General features: G+C 58.3%; 1 protein-coding gene across 2 annotated transcripts; it reads right to left on the reverse strand.

Moving 5' to 3' along the window:
* Positions 1-2,289: 2,289 nt before the first annotated feature.
* CFAP410 (cilia and flagella associated protein 410) lies at positions 2,290-9,600 on the reverse strand. 2 transcript variants are annotated; one of them, XM_024559969.3, is made up of 7 exons: positions 9,431-9,600; positions 7,871-7,889; positions 6,445-6,491; positions 5,238-5,467; positions 4,133-4,313; positions 3,386-3,476; positions 2,290-2,709 (listed from the first exon to the last, which is right to left on the reverse strand). In XM_024559969.3, exons 1-7 carry the CDS (start codon positions 9,505-9,507, stop codon positions 2,578-2,580), a joined length of 777 nt encoding a protein of 258 aa, XP_024415737.2. In that variant the 5' UTR covers positions 9,508-9,600; the 3' UTR covers positions 2,290-2,577. The 2 variants fall into 2 exon arrangements, with proteins under 2 accessions (XP_024415737.2, XP_045052292.2); XM_045196357.2 differs by lacking the exon at positions 4,133-4,313 and having other exon boundaries at positions 3,386-3,531.
* Between the last annotated feature and the right edge of the window lie 5,848 nt (positions 9,601-15,448).

The following is a 15,448-nucleotide window of genomic DNA, read 5'->3' on the forward strand; positions in this document are numbered from 1 at the left end:
CGGACAGGTCACCTGAGCGCCTTCAGCCCTGCCATGAAGGTGGTAGGCCTGGCCTCCCCCAGCCCGAGGATTTCTCAGCCTGCATCCCAGGCTCCAAGCCTGACCTTGACCGGTACCCAGACTTAGCCTGGGCTGGGGTCTCTGAAGCAGAGCCAAGGGTCCTGGGCAGGTAGCTAATGTGAGTGAGGTTGGGGGAGACTCTACTGGGGGTACAAAACGGGAGGGGGAGGCACCAAGAACCTCATCACCAGGGGCCGTGGGCTGGCCCACTAGGAATCCCGGGGCTGCCCTGAGGAGCCTTCATCCCCAGCGCAGCACTGGCACCCAGGAAGAGGAGCTGAACTGGACTGCACAGAGCTGCGCTTTGGCGGGACCCGGCACTCCTGAACTCGCAGCCCCATCCAGGTCTTTTCCCACCGTAGCTGCTTGGGCACCAAGTCCAGGACTGCTCCAGGTCTTTTCCCACTGTGGCTGCCTTGTCACCAAATCCAGGGCTGCTCCAGCCTGCCCTCCTGCCCTCAGCCGCTGCAGAGGCTCAGGATGAGGCTCTGGGACCTGTGAGGTTTTGTGGGGAAGCCTGCAGGCCACATTGGGGGTTCTGGGCAGGGGGTCTCCTGGTGGGGCCTGGCTCGGTGGCTCTAGGCACCAGGTTGGACCTTTTATCCCTCAAGCTGCCTTCATGCCCTGATAGACCTTGGCAGGAAGCCTGGGTCACTCCAGGGGACAGCAGGCATGGTTGGACAGGCCCTGTGCTGGGGGCCAGCACCAGCCTCACCACGTTGGTCCGAGAGCCTGAGAGCTCCTGGGTGCTGGAGCTGGGCCCATGGTGCACTCTGCCTGCGTGAGTGTGGGCTTGTCCTGGGCAGGCTGAGCGATGTGTCCTCCTGGGCCTGTGCCGTCCTGCGCAAACGGGGGCTGGCAGGACACACACACGGTGTGGTGCCAGGGTCTGCGGTGCTTGAGATCCCTGCTTTCAGGGATGCTTGGGAAGTGCAGAGCGGACACTCCCCAGTGCCCCAGTTAAAAACCAGAGGCCGTGGCTGAACATGCTGTCCTTGGCCCAGCACGAGGACTTCAAAGGCCACCAAGTGAGCAGGTGGCCAGGAGTGGGGGGCGCAGTGAGCTGGTAGAGCCTCTGATCTGGTGGGGGGCTGGATGCAGGGTGGTGAAGGGCTGAAGGGCTGAAGGGCTAAGGCAGGCAGGCAGGCAGCTCACCCTGATGGGTCTAATTCACGGGTCTCCAGGTGCACCAGGTCGTGGGGCAGGCAGGAGGGAAGATGGTGTGAGCCCCACCTGGTGAGTGGGGAAAGGGAGGGGTCTGCAATGCAGCATGACCACCCCGACCTGTTCTGACCAAGGCACAGGTTTGTGCAGAGCAAGGCCCCATAAAGATGGGAAGACCCACACACAGCTGCCCTCCCAGATGGCCCCAGGTGGTGGCTGCTGTCCTCCCACTGCTCAGAGCTCACCCCCTTGTCCTGACAAACCACAAGAGCCCCACAGACAAAGCCCCCGCCTGTGCCCGGGGCTCCCCCAGGCCAGCCTCTGGAGGCCCCATGGTGCAGCTTCACTCAGGAGGGCCGTGGTCTGCCAGATGCCGGCACTCCAGCACTGGTGTCTTGCCTTGCACGTGTGGCTGTCACCTCCTCGGCTGGTGAGGCAGCAAGGCTCTCACACAGGCCGGCGCCCTCAGCTCTCACAGGGAGGTGGGCAGTCCCACCCGAATGACATCCTGTCTCCCCCAACCCCAGCTATTTCCATAGCAATAAGAAGGGACTTGTCTCTAATGGCTTGGGGCCGAGCTGCTCCCCTTCCTCAGCTCTCAGGGGCGCTCGGAGGCCTCCAGGGCTGCAGCACCCCCACCTGGTCGTGTGTGTCACAGCAAGACCTGTGACTCTTCCCACAGGAAGAGAATGTTCCAGACGCAGTTTCCAGAAGGCCACCCTTCCCCACCTGGCTGCTTCACCTGCGGCCGCACCAGGACCCCCAGGCAGACGTGGCAGGCCTGTCCCCGCGAGGCCTCTGATGTGGGGTCCGCACAAACCCTCGGCTCGGCTGCAGGGTTCGTACAAAGTCGAGTGCCTTGCGCCCAGCCCGCCAGCCAAATGGAACACCCCTACGTGGAAGGTGGTGGCGGCGGCCATGGCTGTGCTATGCGTGTCCGCCGGTGCGAGTCTGGGATCAGCTTCAAGGCTGAGCCAGAGGCTGGCTGGGGAAAATGCATGAGCAATGGCTCTCAGCTTTGCAAAGAATGCCGTGTCTGTCACTTAGGAAACCTGCTTCCAGGTCAGACTTTGGAAAATGTTTATTGGGGAGAAGGGCCCCGGGTCAAGTCCGGCTGCCTGCACAGGAGGGCGCAGGAGCAGGGTCTGTCCCACCAGCCCCCAAGCCCCTCCTGCCCTCTCCGGGTGCCATCCGGAGAGAGAACTCAGCCTTCCGGGGCGGGCTGAGGCTTCCTGAGGACGCAGCCCTGTGTGCTGGGGCTCAGCCTGGGGTCCGGCTGTGGCCATGGCAGTCAGCCCCATCGTCCAGGTGCTCGGGAAGACGCTGGGACTTCAGCACAGGGTGCCTGCTGGGTCACTCCACCTCCTCCTGCAGCTCCTGCCTGTGCAGGGCCTGCAGCCGGCCAAGCACGGTCTGGTGCACGGCCTCTAGCCCCTCGGCGTCCAGGTCCCGCAGCAGCAGCAGGATGGCAGTCAGCACGTTGTCCTGGGAGCACAGAGTCCCTGGCTGAGCGCCGCACTCAGCAAGGCCGGTCTGCCCACACCACGGCATGCCGGAGCCCCGGCCTTTGGTCTGCAGTCACGGGTCCAAGGCTCTGGGGCAATGCTTCACCTGGAGGGCGGCTGGCACCTTCCACAGACGGGGCCTCAGCCCACCCACCTCTGCCACCTGCTCCTCCCGAGCTTTGCATTGTAAATGGTCACTGAACAAATGCCCGAGGATGACATGGGCGGCATGCGGACACCTGGAAGTGACCAGGGCTTTGGTGACATCACCCAGCAGCCCACTTCTTGTTAGGTCAACAACCCGTTCTCCTGACAGGGAAGGCTCTGGAGCCACAGGGCCTGCTTCCTGGTCACTGTGGGGTGACACAAAGCCACCCTGGCCAGGACGAGGAGTCCCCAGGCCAAGTGCAGGCGGGAGGCCTATGCATAGCAGCAAACCTCTGCTACTAACATGCTGCCACCACCCTTACTCCAGCCGCACAGACTCGGGCTCGCCCTGCAGCCTCAGGCCTGCGGTCCCCGCACACCTGGGCAGCGCCTTGCCCCCTGGGGCTGGGCTTCGTTAGTCTCTGCGGTGTCCAGGGCCCCCACCCCACTCCTGCCACAGCTGCCACACTCTGGGCGGAGGCAGCCCAGGGCCACCCTGTCACACTTACCCTGTTCTTGCGACTGCTTGCAGCCTCCCTCTGTGGGAAGGAAGGAAACTGGTCCCGGGCCAGAGGCTTCAGGCTGAGCCGTCCCTCAGCCCTGATGGTGGGAAAGACAACACATGAAGGCTGGGCGGGGCCGCCTCCCAGAGCCTCTGAACACAGGGAGGAAGAGACGCCTGACATCCCCCCGTATGAAGGGAAACCCCCGCAACGTGACATTACTTCTGGAGGGACACAGGCACCAGACTGGGGGGTGGGAGGGTGCTACAGCGACTGTTTCTCTCTGATCCCCTGGGGGCTCCTGCCCAGGGTCAAGGGTTGGGGCACTACACACTGATGACAGGTGTGAGACGCCAGGAAAACAAAGAGGGTTTCATCGGCTGTGAGCACCGAACCTAACCTGGCGGCCCCTCTGCAAACAACTGTCTGCAGCGTGGCCCACCAGCCGTGACAATCAGGGAACAGCCTCAGACGCCACCTCCCCTCTCCTGGGGGCTCCTCCCTTCGGCATTCCCTCCTCCAGCTGGCCCCCCGGGGCCCCAACGCACCTCCCAGAGTCCCACCTCCAGGCACCCCGCGCAGGGCTGGTTCTGCACTTGCACTCACGCCCTGCCTTGGGCATTCGCTTGGCCACCGAGGGCCAGAGGAGAAAGAACCTCCCTGGGCAGCTTGCTCCCCGCCCTCCCCACAGAGGGGAGTCATGGACGGCCGCTCTCCTAGGGAGGGCGGACCCAGGAGAGGACCCTGGCGCACCTTGCCTCCTCCTCCTCCTCCTCGCCGAAGCTCAGCCGGTCCCCTGGGGTCTTGGCAGTGGTGTCCATGGCACTCAGGGTATAGGACAGCTCAGGCCTGCCGTTCCCTGTGCCCTCTCTGCTGGGGGCTGTGACCTCCTCTCCCTCCATCACTGCTTGGGACAGCTCCTCCTCAGTCACAGCTTTGGGGGGAAGGAGAGGGGGCAAAAGCTCGGGGGGCCCCACTGCATGCAGGCCCCATGTGCTGGGCACTCAGCACAGTCTGCCTTAGAAAAGAGCTGTCTGTCCATCCACCCCAACAGCCACCCCTAGCCCTGGCATGAGCTGGACACACAGCAGCTAATGACTCCTTGTGAATCTGAATTTCAGCATTTCCCGAAAGCAAATTCTCATTTAAAAAGAAAACAAACCAAAAACCTCAAATTAAATTTTAAAAAGGAACAGAATACACTGCATTTGTTCCATTTGACTTAATTGCCCTGGAGTTTATTTATATTAAAATTGTTCACCTGGGAGAAAAATAATTGTGCACGTAAGACAAGGACTAAGAGCCAGCACGCAGAGGATGCTGGACAAACCTGAGAAAAGGCCCAGCCCCTGGGGGCGGGCGGAACTCCGGAGGTGGGAGCACAAAGCCCTGGTGCTCTCGGCACAGGGCAGAGGCTTGTCTGTGGCTCCTAAAGAAGGTGCAGGTGACATCCACACCCCAACAGGTAGAGGCCAACAGCAGGTAGCCCAAAGCTGGGAGCACAGGGGCACCACCCTGGGTCCCCGTGGACCAGCAGTGGCACCGTTGGGTCCACCTGGACCTTCTCGTACGTTCCAGGGCATATGGATGAGTGTTTGGGCACAGTGGTCTCAACAGAGAAAACAACAATAAAAACAGCCCAGTGTGGGTGGGCAGGGGGGGGGACAAACAAGTCATGTGAGGTTCACCCGAGGTCCTGTGCTCTGCGTGTGAGGCTGCACCCCACCATGGAATCCCGGGGAGTTCCTTCCTGGGACTCCAGAGGAGGAGGCGTCTGCAGTGCTCTGAGAGGTCAGGGGTTTGCGGAAGGGGCAGAGGACGGAGGGCCCTTCTGGGGGCGCTCAGTGGGGACACCTACCCTGGTTGTCAAGCTTCTGCAGGTTCGGCAGGTTGCGCAGGACGGTCATGCGGTAGAGGTGGGGGTCGGCGCCACAGCACGGGTTCTCAGCCAGCCACAGCACCCGCAGGCGTGGCAGGCCCTTCAGGTAAGAGAGCTCGGTCAGGCTGGCGATGCGGTTCCGCCGCAGGTAGAGCTCACTCAGCTGCTGGCACCGGCTCATGGGCTCCAGGGTCGACACGCTGTTGACGCTGCAAAGACAGTGCGGTGGGCACCTGTCTGGCGTTGCCTTGTGTTACGGAGAGGGAAACTGAGGCACAGAGGCCTGAACTTTGCCCTGGGTGGCAGAGCTGGGACTCAGCCTGGGCACAGCTGCAAACTGTTTGTTCATTTATTCCATGGGAAGGCACCGACCGCAGAGGCTCGGGCCGGGGCTAGGGGGGCCGTGAGCACAGTGCGGGCATCCACTGGGCGACCGAAGAAGGTGTGCAGCATGAGCGGAGGGCTAGTGAGGGACAAACAGGGTGGCCAGTCCTATGATCGGGAAGGTAAGTCACAGGGGCCTGCCTGCACGGGACCCAGGGCTTGTGACTACAACACCCAGGGAGAGTTCCAGAACCTTCTGAACTGCCATAAAGGGACAGCCTGCCTTCCCTGCAGGGTTCGGATCGCTGTCAGGCCTTACACACAAGGACCTGCGGGAGGCACACCAACATCAGCGCAGGAGGGCTCCACAGGGTTGGCCGCCACCCTGGGCCCAGAGCGGGCAGGAGGGCATTTGGGGCAGGCCCTCCAAACTCCCCAGCCGCCTGAAATCCCAACAGGATTTGGTTCACTCAAGGGTTCCTTCATCTGTTAAAATCCATGACTCAAAAAGGCGTGACTTACCAATGACAGAGCATGTGACAGAAAGAAAGTGGCAGAGCTCCTAGCAGTGATGGACACAGGCCAGAGAAGGCTGGGGGCTGGGAGGCCCTGGGGGCAGATGTGGCCACTACGAGGGTGGCTGCCCATCATCACTGGGAAGCCGCACTCACTGAGCAGAAGCGAGGGTGGGCAGGGACGCGGCAGGGGGAGGCCCAGGTGAAGCTCCAGAAAGGAGTGTGGAGTCAGGTGGAATGGAGGAGCCAGCAGCCCTCCCAGACTTCCCCGGGAGTTTTCAGATGCTCTGGGTCCCCCTTCTCTTTCAAGCCCCAGTGGCTTGGAGGGACAGCAGGCCTTCAGGTACCTGAGGGTGATCACTTCCAGGCTGGGCATTTCCCGGCATATGGAGATCTAGGGAGGAACAGAATGTGGCTGCAAGCACTGCTGGGCACTGGCGCTGTGACATCACGTCTCTCTACCAGCTCAACAGAGAAACAGCTTGGAGCCACTGTCACCTCCACCTCCCGGGCCTAAGTGAAGCGGCCTCACTCCCTTCCCTCCTGTCCCACTAACTACACAAGCACGCACGGGCTCCATGTTCTACTCCACCCTGCAGCCGAGTCTCCCTCAGCCTGGGGGAGAAACGGGCGCTCTAATACTCTCAGACGGCGTCAAACCATGTGCCAGACACTGCCGGCCACCAAGACGGAGCAGTCCTCATTTTGGAAGCCCTCCGAGGACATCAGGTAAGGGAACCTGGATGACCTCTATACTGGACAGAGAACCTTTCTACTTGCTGTCCCTGCCCTAGAGGAAAAGGACTTGAGCCCCTTCTTGCCAACACAGCTGGGCAGGATTGATAGGGTTGAAAATGGGATCTCAGATTGCCCAAGGGGCAAGAGCAGCAAGGGGCTCAAGGGGTTCAAAGCTCCCTGACCCGTCAGGTTGTTGAGTGGTGCCGCCCCCGAGTGTCTAGGTGTCTGCCATTCACCAGGCGTGAAGCTAGATGGTCCCCGACCACAGCGAAGCCATGGTCTGGTCAGCATGCCTCACGGTGCAATGGGATTTGTCCTGCTGCAAGGGTGGTGTTTTGTTTGTTTTTCTGCTAAGTATGCAGCTCTTCCGCTACTGCATGAGGTGGACTCAGCTTTTCTGGACAGCCCAGTAGCTCAGCGCATTCCAACTTTGTAAGGAAAGGTACAGTTCAAGTTACAAAAGTAGATAAGAACTGAATCACTGGCACTCAAACTGTGCGCATGTCGCAGGCATTCATTCTAGGAGGGAGAGAGAAAGAAGAAACCTATTCACAGAGCCACAGCTCACTCAGCTCTGTGCACTGTTCCCTCACGCCCCAGGTCCAGTCTCTTCCTGCCACTGGGAGGGGGCATGGAGCTGGATGTGACCAAGAGGAGGAGCTGAAGTGGGGAACCTTCTCCTCGGTGATATGAAGTCCAGGAACCCACAGGGGCCCCCAGCCGAGTGTACTTCTCTGTAAAGTAAGCCCAGCCCTGGGGTTCCTTCCCAGGTCAGAGCAGGGCTGCCCTCTTTGGGGAGACCTGTGTGGACATGGACACAGGAGCCTCTCGGTAACATGTTTAAAGTGAATGTTTAAAGGAACTGCAAAATAAACTTGGGCGCTAGAGAGTGTTTTTTTAAACTAGTGGCTCTGCCTTACTAAATGTCAAAGTCCCAGGCCAGGGCTGATTGAATGGGTGCTGTTCTATCAAGTTCACAATTCCCTTGCGGAAGTGGCTATACCTTTAGAGATCAGGGATCAGCACACTACTTACATCTGTGAGGCGGCTGCCCCTGGGGAAAGAAAAGACATATAGACATTAATTTTGTTAAAGGTTAATACAAAGTTAAAAAACACCTCCAAAAATTAAGAACAAATGCCTACGAACTTTAAGATAAACTTTCAATGGTAAAGTAACAGCTTGCCCAGGTAACCGATGACGGTGTCAAAAGGTGTTTCAGGTTGATTGTCAACAAAACCAGATATATTGGGTGCCCGAGAGCTGTTGCTTAGACCGAGGAGCAGTAGAGGCTGCTCTGCTTGGAGGGCACAGATCGGCTCATTCTCAAGACCGTGGCAGAAGGATCATTTCCCTCACCGACGTAAACAAACAAAGGAGTCTTTATAAGAGGCCAAGTTCAAAGGCTAAACATGCAACTTATGAAACACTTTGAAAAGCCTGAAATAGTGTGTTGTTTCTCCCTGCTTACAGAAGGTATGACCACCCCACGCCGAACAAAGACATGCATTATCGAAAATGAATGACAGGGGATGTTGTGGCCAAAGTGCTGGATGTGCCAGAGCAAGGAGAAAAGCTCCTTACTGAACGAGCAGGAGTCAGTAAGGAGTCAGCGTTCTTACTGAACGCTGCAGTCAAGTTGCTGACCCCAGCGGGCCGGAAGGTCTGCTCTTGGCTGAGCTCCCTACGCCCCTCCTGAGGTCCAGTTCAGGGAGTCTGGTCCAGTTCAGACTCACGCGTGAAGCCTTTCTCTGAGTCCCTGGTGAACACCTGTACCTCTTTCAGGAGTTCATGAAGCGCTTCTGGTCCTGCCTTGGCCCTATTAGACCACCCTGCCTCGGAGCCTGCACTGACCCCATAGCACCTCTGTCCTGCCATCACCTCCCAGACAGTGGTCGCCTAGGGACAGCTCCTCTCTCATAGGATTCAGTTACAAAAATGATTAAGTTGTTGCTGAAGTGTCTCAGTTCTTTTTTCTTTCCCTTAGAAGTGGTTTTAATCCCCTTGATCTGCCACCTTATCAGCAGACTTGTCTCCCAATGAGTGGCAATGTCAGAAACCAGACCTGTCCACAGAGGGAACCATCTGTCCCACTACAGCTATCTAGAAGCCCCAAAACAAGTCTTCAAGGTGCTTCTAATTGTTTCAAGCAAGGATAGCAGGTTTGGAGCCTGTGTCCAAAACGGCACCACCAGGAAGGGTGGGGTGTGTGAGTGTGAAAATTCTAGGATGACCTTTGCCAATGGCCACCTGAGCTTGTGGCAGCACCTCCCAGAGGCTGTGGGCTCTTGGGACCCGGAAGGCCAGCCTGGGACAGGAGCCAGAAAAGCTGGGCTGGAGGTGCCCTCCTCCACCCCGACAGGTCCCTATAGAGGCCGTTTTCGGCCCCGCCCCAGAGCAGACAAGTAGGGTTGGGGGCCCCAAGCCAGGGCGGAGGTGCCGAGCGGAGAGGCCCCTACCTAGGGCGGGGTAACCCATGCCAGGGCGGAGGTGCCGAGAGGGCGGCCCCAACCCAGGGAGGGGGTGGCAGGCGGGGATCCCTGCTCCAGAGAAGGGATGCAGGCAGGGTGGAGGCCCCCGGATTCTGAGCCTCACCAGCAATTGAGCTTCCTCACGTTGTGCAGCTCCGAGGCCTTGGCCCGGGACAGGACCATTTTGCGCGTCAGCTTCATAGCGATGAGCCGCCGGGACCCCAGCCACCGGCCGGGCCCTGGACCCGCCAACTATGCCTGGAGGATTTAGGCTCTGCAGCGGTGTGTCTCCAGGGGGCGTGGCCCATGTCGTTAGGGGCGGTCCCTGCGAGCCCATTGGCCTCCTGGAGAGGGGGCGGGACGGCGCGAGCGTAGTGGGGCCACCAGGGCCGCCGTTCGCGCGATGGCTCCGCCCCCTAACGCCCCACGGACCCAGCGCCCGGTTCTGCGCAGCTCGGTGTTGGGAACGCCAGGCTCTTACGTCATTCTTCGGCGACCAGAAATGGTAACCCTGTTTGAGTCCCGAGTCCCAGCCTGAAGTCCTGAGCTCCAGCCCCGACCTCCGATCCTTCAGTCCCGACCCCTGACCTCCGAAAGATATGAGGCCAGCCTTAGCAGGAACCTCACAAGTATTTAAACCTTTTAGAATGTAAAGGTTACCTGGGCTGCAAATTACATTAAGGCATTTGGGATCTTAGATGAGTTAGGGGTCTCAAGACCAGACCTCTTTTCCACTAGGCCCATATCCTGGCTTTGGTCTGCCAGGCAGAGCTCTCAGACACTGGCTTTAGTCTTGGCTTTTTGGGCACCTGTTCCAGGTATTAGGAGGAAAGGATAGCTCTCATGTTGGAAGCCTGCAGTCACAAGAAGCCAAGGTTTTGGTGGTGGCCTGCAGGGGCACTGTGGGTCCATTGCAAGGAGAAAACGGTCCAGGAATATGATGGCCCAGAGGCTGGAGAATGAGGGAGAGTGCTGTGCTCAGGTTGGCGGTGAGTGGTTGAGTCGGTGTAAGTTTTGGGAGAATAGGGTGCCTCAATGTGTTTCAAGTTCGTAGCTGGCAAACAGGAAGAGAACTATCTGACTAATGAGGCTTGAGCTAAGAGAAATACCGACACTGGGCTCAGCTACACATAGAGTGGCGGGAAGTTTCCAGCAGGCCCGGGCTGTGTGAGCTTGCAGAGGACCCCTGGCTGTCCCAACTGGGGACCCACATCAAGTAACAGGGGCAAAGCAGGGGCTACCAGGGACCACGGAGAGCAGGCTGGGCCAAGAGGTGGTGCAGAACCATCCAGATAGACTGTCCAAGGTATAGATAAGCATGCTGCCACAGACGGAAGAAAGCAAGTGTGTGCAGGAGCTGGTTCTGGGGGAGGCCGGGCGTTGTACATTGTGATGATGCCATTCAACCATTGGCTAATGGGAAGAGGGCTTTAGGGTTGTTGGTTCCAGGCTTGATTCCACCTGGCTGAGATGGCCCCTGCTCCTCTTACATGGACTGGTGTGTCCAGGCAAAGCGACCAGTCATGTTTGGGGCAGGCCATGCCAGGGAGTGCTGTGGCCTGGGCCCCAGCCCTCTATCCTTGTCAGTCATGAGAAGTGGCATCTGCCCCATCCCTTGACAGTGCCCATGGGGGTGGGCCTTCCTGCGAGAGGACTGTGCCTGGAGGGTTTTGCATAGGTGATGGGGGTGCAGGAGAGCAGTGTGAAGACCCCCTGGGTCTGCCCACAGTGAGTCAAGGATTGGAATTCAGGACGTGTGATTTCCCAGCACAGAGGAGTCACTACAGGTCAAGGGCCATTCCCCCTGAGTCCAGGTGGCCCATGCGTCTGGCAAGAAACACCTGCTTTTCTTCTCCCCTGAAGTTGGGGCCAGGCTCCAGTCAGGCCTCCTCACAGCAGGGAGCAGGAGGACACAGACATGCTCAGTTGGGCTCTCCTGCAGCCCTTGCCACTTCTAGGTGGCTGATCGAGAGGGTGGTTGGGTGTGAATTAGTTGAAGGTCCTTATGATTCAGGTGACATTTGTCAGGTGAGGACTCTGCACAATAAGTACAAATGTGGTGGTTTGAGTTGGGTCACTGTGCCTTCCCCAGAACTCCCTCCCTGTGTAGCTCCAGGGGGACTTGCTCCAAAGAGAAACTGGCCTGCACTTCAGAAGGTGGAAGAGGAACAGTGGCCATCACTCCCTGAAGATGACCAGATAGGGGAGACGAACGGGATGGGTGGTGGGGTCTTGCCTGAGGCCTGTGCTCTTCTTTCCAACAGTGGCCCTGCCTGGGGTGGGGGTGCTGCTCAGTGACCCCCTTCTCCAACTTCTCTTTTTTGGATGTCTAAGTCCCCAGCTCCTCCCACAGTTGTGTAAAGTCAAATTACTATAATATACTTTGTATTTCATAATTCTCATAGGAGTTTTGCTTCCTTTAATGAACCCTGACAGAAGTGCAACCAAAATTTGCTTAAACCAAAAGAGAAACATCAGCTCACATAATGGAGAGGACAAGGGTACAGCTTCAAGCATGGGTTGATCCAGGGTCTGTCTCAGTTATCTGTCCAGGCCTGTACCCATCCCGACCCCTCCAATTGCTGAGTCCAGGGGCTCCACAACCTCCACTCCAGGCCGCACCCCAACAGTGTCAAGTCCAGTGGAAAGAATGCTTTCTCCCAAGGAGTTAGGTGCAAGTTTGGGGATTGGCCCGGCAGGGGCCCTGTGCCACCTAGAACCTGTGGCTGGCCGTGCAATGCCCGACTGCTGGCCTGAGTGGAGGAGACCCAGAGGAACATCGGAGAAGAAGGGGAAGAAATCACGGCTTCTTGTGGGCCTTTGTGGCCATGGGGAAGGTGGCCACCACACCCTGTCCTCGTGTCCTCTGCTCAAACCGCGTTACTCTAGCAGAGACTTCCCTCTCCTGGCAGTTGCTCTGGAGCTTCCATTCACAGTACTCCCATGCGGACAGTGCTTTGGGGTTGTCACTGTGGCCCTGGTAGTCTCTGCTCTTTAAAAAAAGTAATCTAGCCCTGGCCGGTGGCTGGTTCGTTGGAGCATCATCTTGTACACCAAAAGGTTGTGGGTTTGATTCCTGGCCAGGGCACATACTTTGATTGTGGGTTCAATCCCCGGTCGGGGTGCATGTGGGAAGCAACCGATCGATATTTCTCTTTCACATAGATGCCTCTCCCTCTCTCTCTCTCAAATCAATACACATATCCTCAGGTGAGGATTCAAAAAAAGTAATTAGCATCTGTAAAGACCTTACTGTCTGAATCCAGTTCTAATCCAGCTTCATTTCTGCCAAAGTTGGTGCCCAAACCTGTGGAGCTCCCCAAACCTCCCAAGCAGCATTTCCTGTGCACCTACAGGGACCTCCTTCCTGGCTCTTTGAAGTCCTTGGGACCACAGGGAGATGGGAGGCACTTCTCGTTGCCAGATGGCCCGCAGGGCCCTGTGCGGTTTTGGTGATGGCACTGCTCTGGCAGAGATGACATGGACGCAGGGGAGGGGCCTGCTCCCCTCCTGGCTGCCCACGAGCACGCCCCTCCGCCAATCACTGGTAGTAGGGGCACAGAGGCAGGCCTCTGAGGCTCCAGATGCACAGCTCCATGGGCCACCTGGCCTCAGAGAGCACCTGCTTAGCAGGGACATGGCCTGGAGCTGCTGGTCTTAAGTAAGCAGAACTCTGCCTTCTGCCATTGGACGGGTGCCACACTCCCAGGCTTTAAAATGGTGGGAAGGGAGTTTCTAGCAGTCACTACCAGGGGTGCTGGTGCGGGAAGAGGGACTCCACTCAGGCCTAGCTGGCAAAGGTGTTCTGACCACACAGCGCCCTGGGCCTCCCCTTTGTTCCCTCCACCCCCACCAAGACCACAGCATCTCACCTTTCCAACTGTACAGGAGGGCTATCGGTGGCTGCATCACAAACTGCCCCAGACTTAGCATCTCAGGACAACGGATGTTTATCATCTCAGTTTCTGAGGGTCAGGAGTCTGGGAGTGCCTAGCTAGGAGCCTCCCACAAAGTCAGCTGTGGGCTGGGCTGCCATCTCTGATGACCTGGACGAGGTATTCCAAGCCCATTCAGACGGCTGTGAGCAGGAGGTTTTCCTCTCACCGCAAGGCCTGCCAGAGTGAGTGATGAGGGAGGAAGAGGGAGGGGCAGAGAGAGGGTGGGTCCCCTTGGGGGTCCGTGCAAGTTCCTTAGATTCCCTGAGCCATAGCTCTGTCACAACGAACAGGGGATGAGGTTTCCTGTCACACCAGGTCTTGAATGCAGACACGGGGAGGTTAGCATGGTGTCTGGCAAGATGGGTGTGCGTGGGGACCTCCTCCAAGGGCCTGGAGGCTGGTGCTGAGAGGTCAGGAAGAATGGACAGCAGACATGCTTCAGACCTGCATTCAGACCTGGAACATGCGTGTAGAAGAGAAGAAGAGCGACTTTCAGCTACTGGTTTTACTGAGTGTCCTGAGAGATTATGCAGGCGAGGGGTCATTTCCAGCTCATCACCACTGCTCTGGGAAACACCCCGTTGGCGTGTCCTGGGCAGGCACGCAGCCACAATAGCACCCACGGTAGCTGCCCCCCTGGCTGTACTCTCTGTACTCCTGGCAGCACCTTCACACTCATTTACTTGTACGTTTCACAGGAAGTCTTTTGTAATAAGATGGCTTTGGAACACAAGTGACCTGTTGACCCAACATTAAGAAAAACAATGGTGTCCCCTGGCATGAAGCCCACTTCCCTTGTGCTCTGTCTAGACCAGGAGACAGCAAACCAGCCCACAGGCCAGCCCCAGCCATTGCCTGTGTCTGTAAGCGAAGCGTGATTGGCACCCAGCCGCGCCCATCCATGTTTCGCTAATGGCTGCCTCCTGTCCACAGCAGCAGAGTTGAGTAGTTGGGACAGAGACCGTGGGCCTGCAAAGCCTGAAAAGTTTACCATCCGGCCTCATGCAGGAGAGTCTACGGCCCCTGCCCTGGCTCTGGTGTGCTGGCTCCCGCCCTCGGCCCTCCCGCCTTCTGCTGTGCTCCTGTACTATTCGTGACCAGAGCTCATCAACGTCACGGGGTCACATAGCCATCTCACTCCCCGACTGTGGTTTTCTTCTGGCTGCCAGAGCAAGGGGCTTTTTTGTCTTGGGCAAGATGTCCCTGCTGTGAAAAAGCCCTCTGCGCTGCATGGCCGTTACTGGAACTTGAAAGAAGCCTTGGGCAGGACTAGTACGTGCTGTGTTCCTGCCGCACAGGCGAACGCCTTCTGACTCTGATGGGACGGACATTTCATAAGTGCTCTTGCAGTGGCGCCCTGGCAGACGGAACAGGGCCTTCTTGTGCAACGCGTGGTTTTCTAGAAAGGAAGGGGCCACTCGGGGACAACAGGAGCACAGATGTTTTGTCAGAAGCCTGTTTCCTGAATTACTTTACCTCAAACGAGGCTCCCACGGGGGCCTGGGGCGGTTGGAAACAGAAGCCGGCCGTGCGCCTGTCCATCGCACAGCCCCGCCATCATCACTGTCTCATGAACTATTAACAGCCCCCTGCATGCTTTCAGTCAGTGGGACGGCGCCCCCGGGAATGCACATTGCATGGGGGTCTGGGCACAGCTGCTAATGCCCAGCTGCAGACGCGGGCAGGTTTCAGATGCCTTCCCAGGTTGCGGCAGTGCCGGCCAGCTTTGTCCTGCAGCCTGCAGCCACCTGGTGCTGACAAGTTGCGGGGCTCTGAGGACACCGTGGTGATGGGTGGAGGGCTGTGCTCCTGCAGGGTGTGGTTGGGGGGGGTGGAGAGCCACGGCGTCCACAGTGACACCCCCTGCTGCCTGCTCTTCTATTGCGCGGTGCTAACTGCTTTGCAGGAGAGGCTCTGGCTGCCTTCACTCCTCTCAAAGTGTCTGAACAAAACAACCAAGCGCTGCCCCGCACAGGGGGCTCTGGTGGGTTCTGGCCCCTTCCCCACAGCTGCTGGAGATCTCCGGATGGTGGGATATTAAGACAGGGGACATCTGCCAGCCCATGGACCCGCAGTACTGCCAGCTTTCTCCTTCGTGGGGAGGCAGGGGCAGGTGGAGAGGGTAGGGGCTTTTCAGAGGAGGGCGTTCTGGGCAAGAGTGCAGGCACTGGGTCAGTGAACCCAGCAGAGGAAGTGAGGGGTAG

The sequence above is a fragment of the Desmodus rotundus genome, chromosome 2 (genome assembly GCF_022682495.2).
Source record: "Desmodus rotundus isolate HL8 chromosome 2, HLdesRot8A.1, whole genome shotgun sequence".
Lineage (NCBI taxonomy): Eukaryota > Metazoa > Chordata > Mammalia > Chiroptera > Phyllostomidae > Desmodus > Desmodus rotundus.

Bases quoted from the DNA above. Each gene is read 5' to 3' on its own strand.
- CFAP410 (XM_024559969.3), bottom strand. From the start codon at position 9,507: ATGAAGCTGACGCGCAAAATGGTCCTGTCCCGGGCCAAGGCCTCGGAG. The intron at 3,477-4,132 runs GTGCGCCAGGGT...TCCCACCATCAG, and splicing joins GAGGAGGAGGAGGAGGCAAG to GGCTGAGGGACGGCTCAGCC. The intron at 2,710-3,385 runs GTAAGTGTGACA...CTGTGCTCCCAG, and splicing joins CAAGCAGTCGCAAGAACAGG to GACAACGTGCTGACTGCCAT.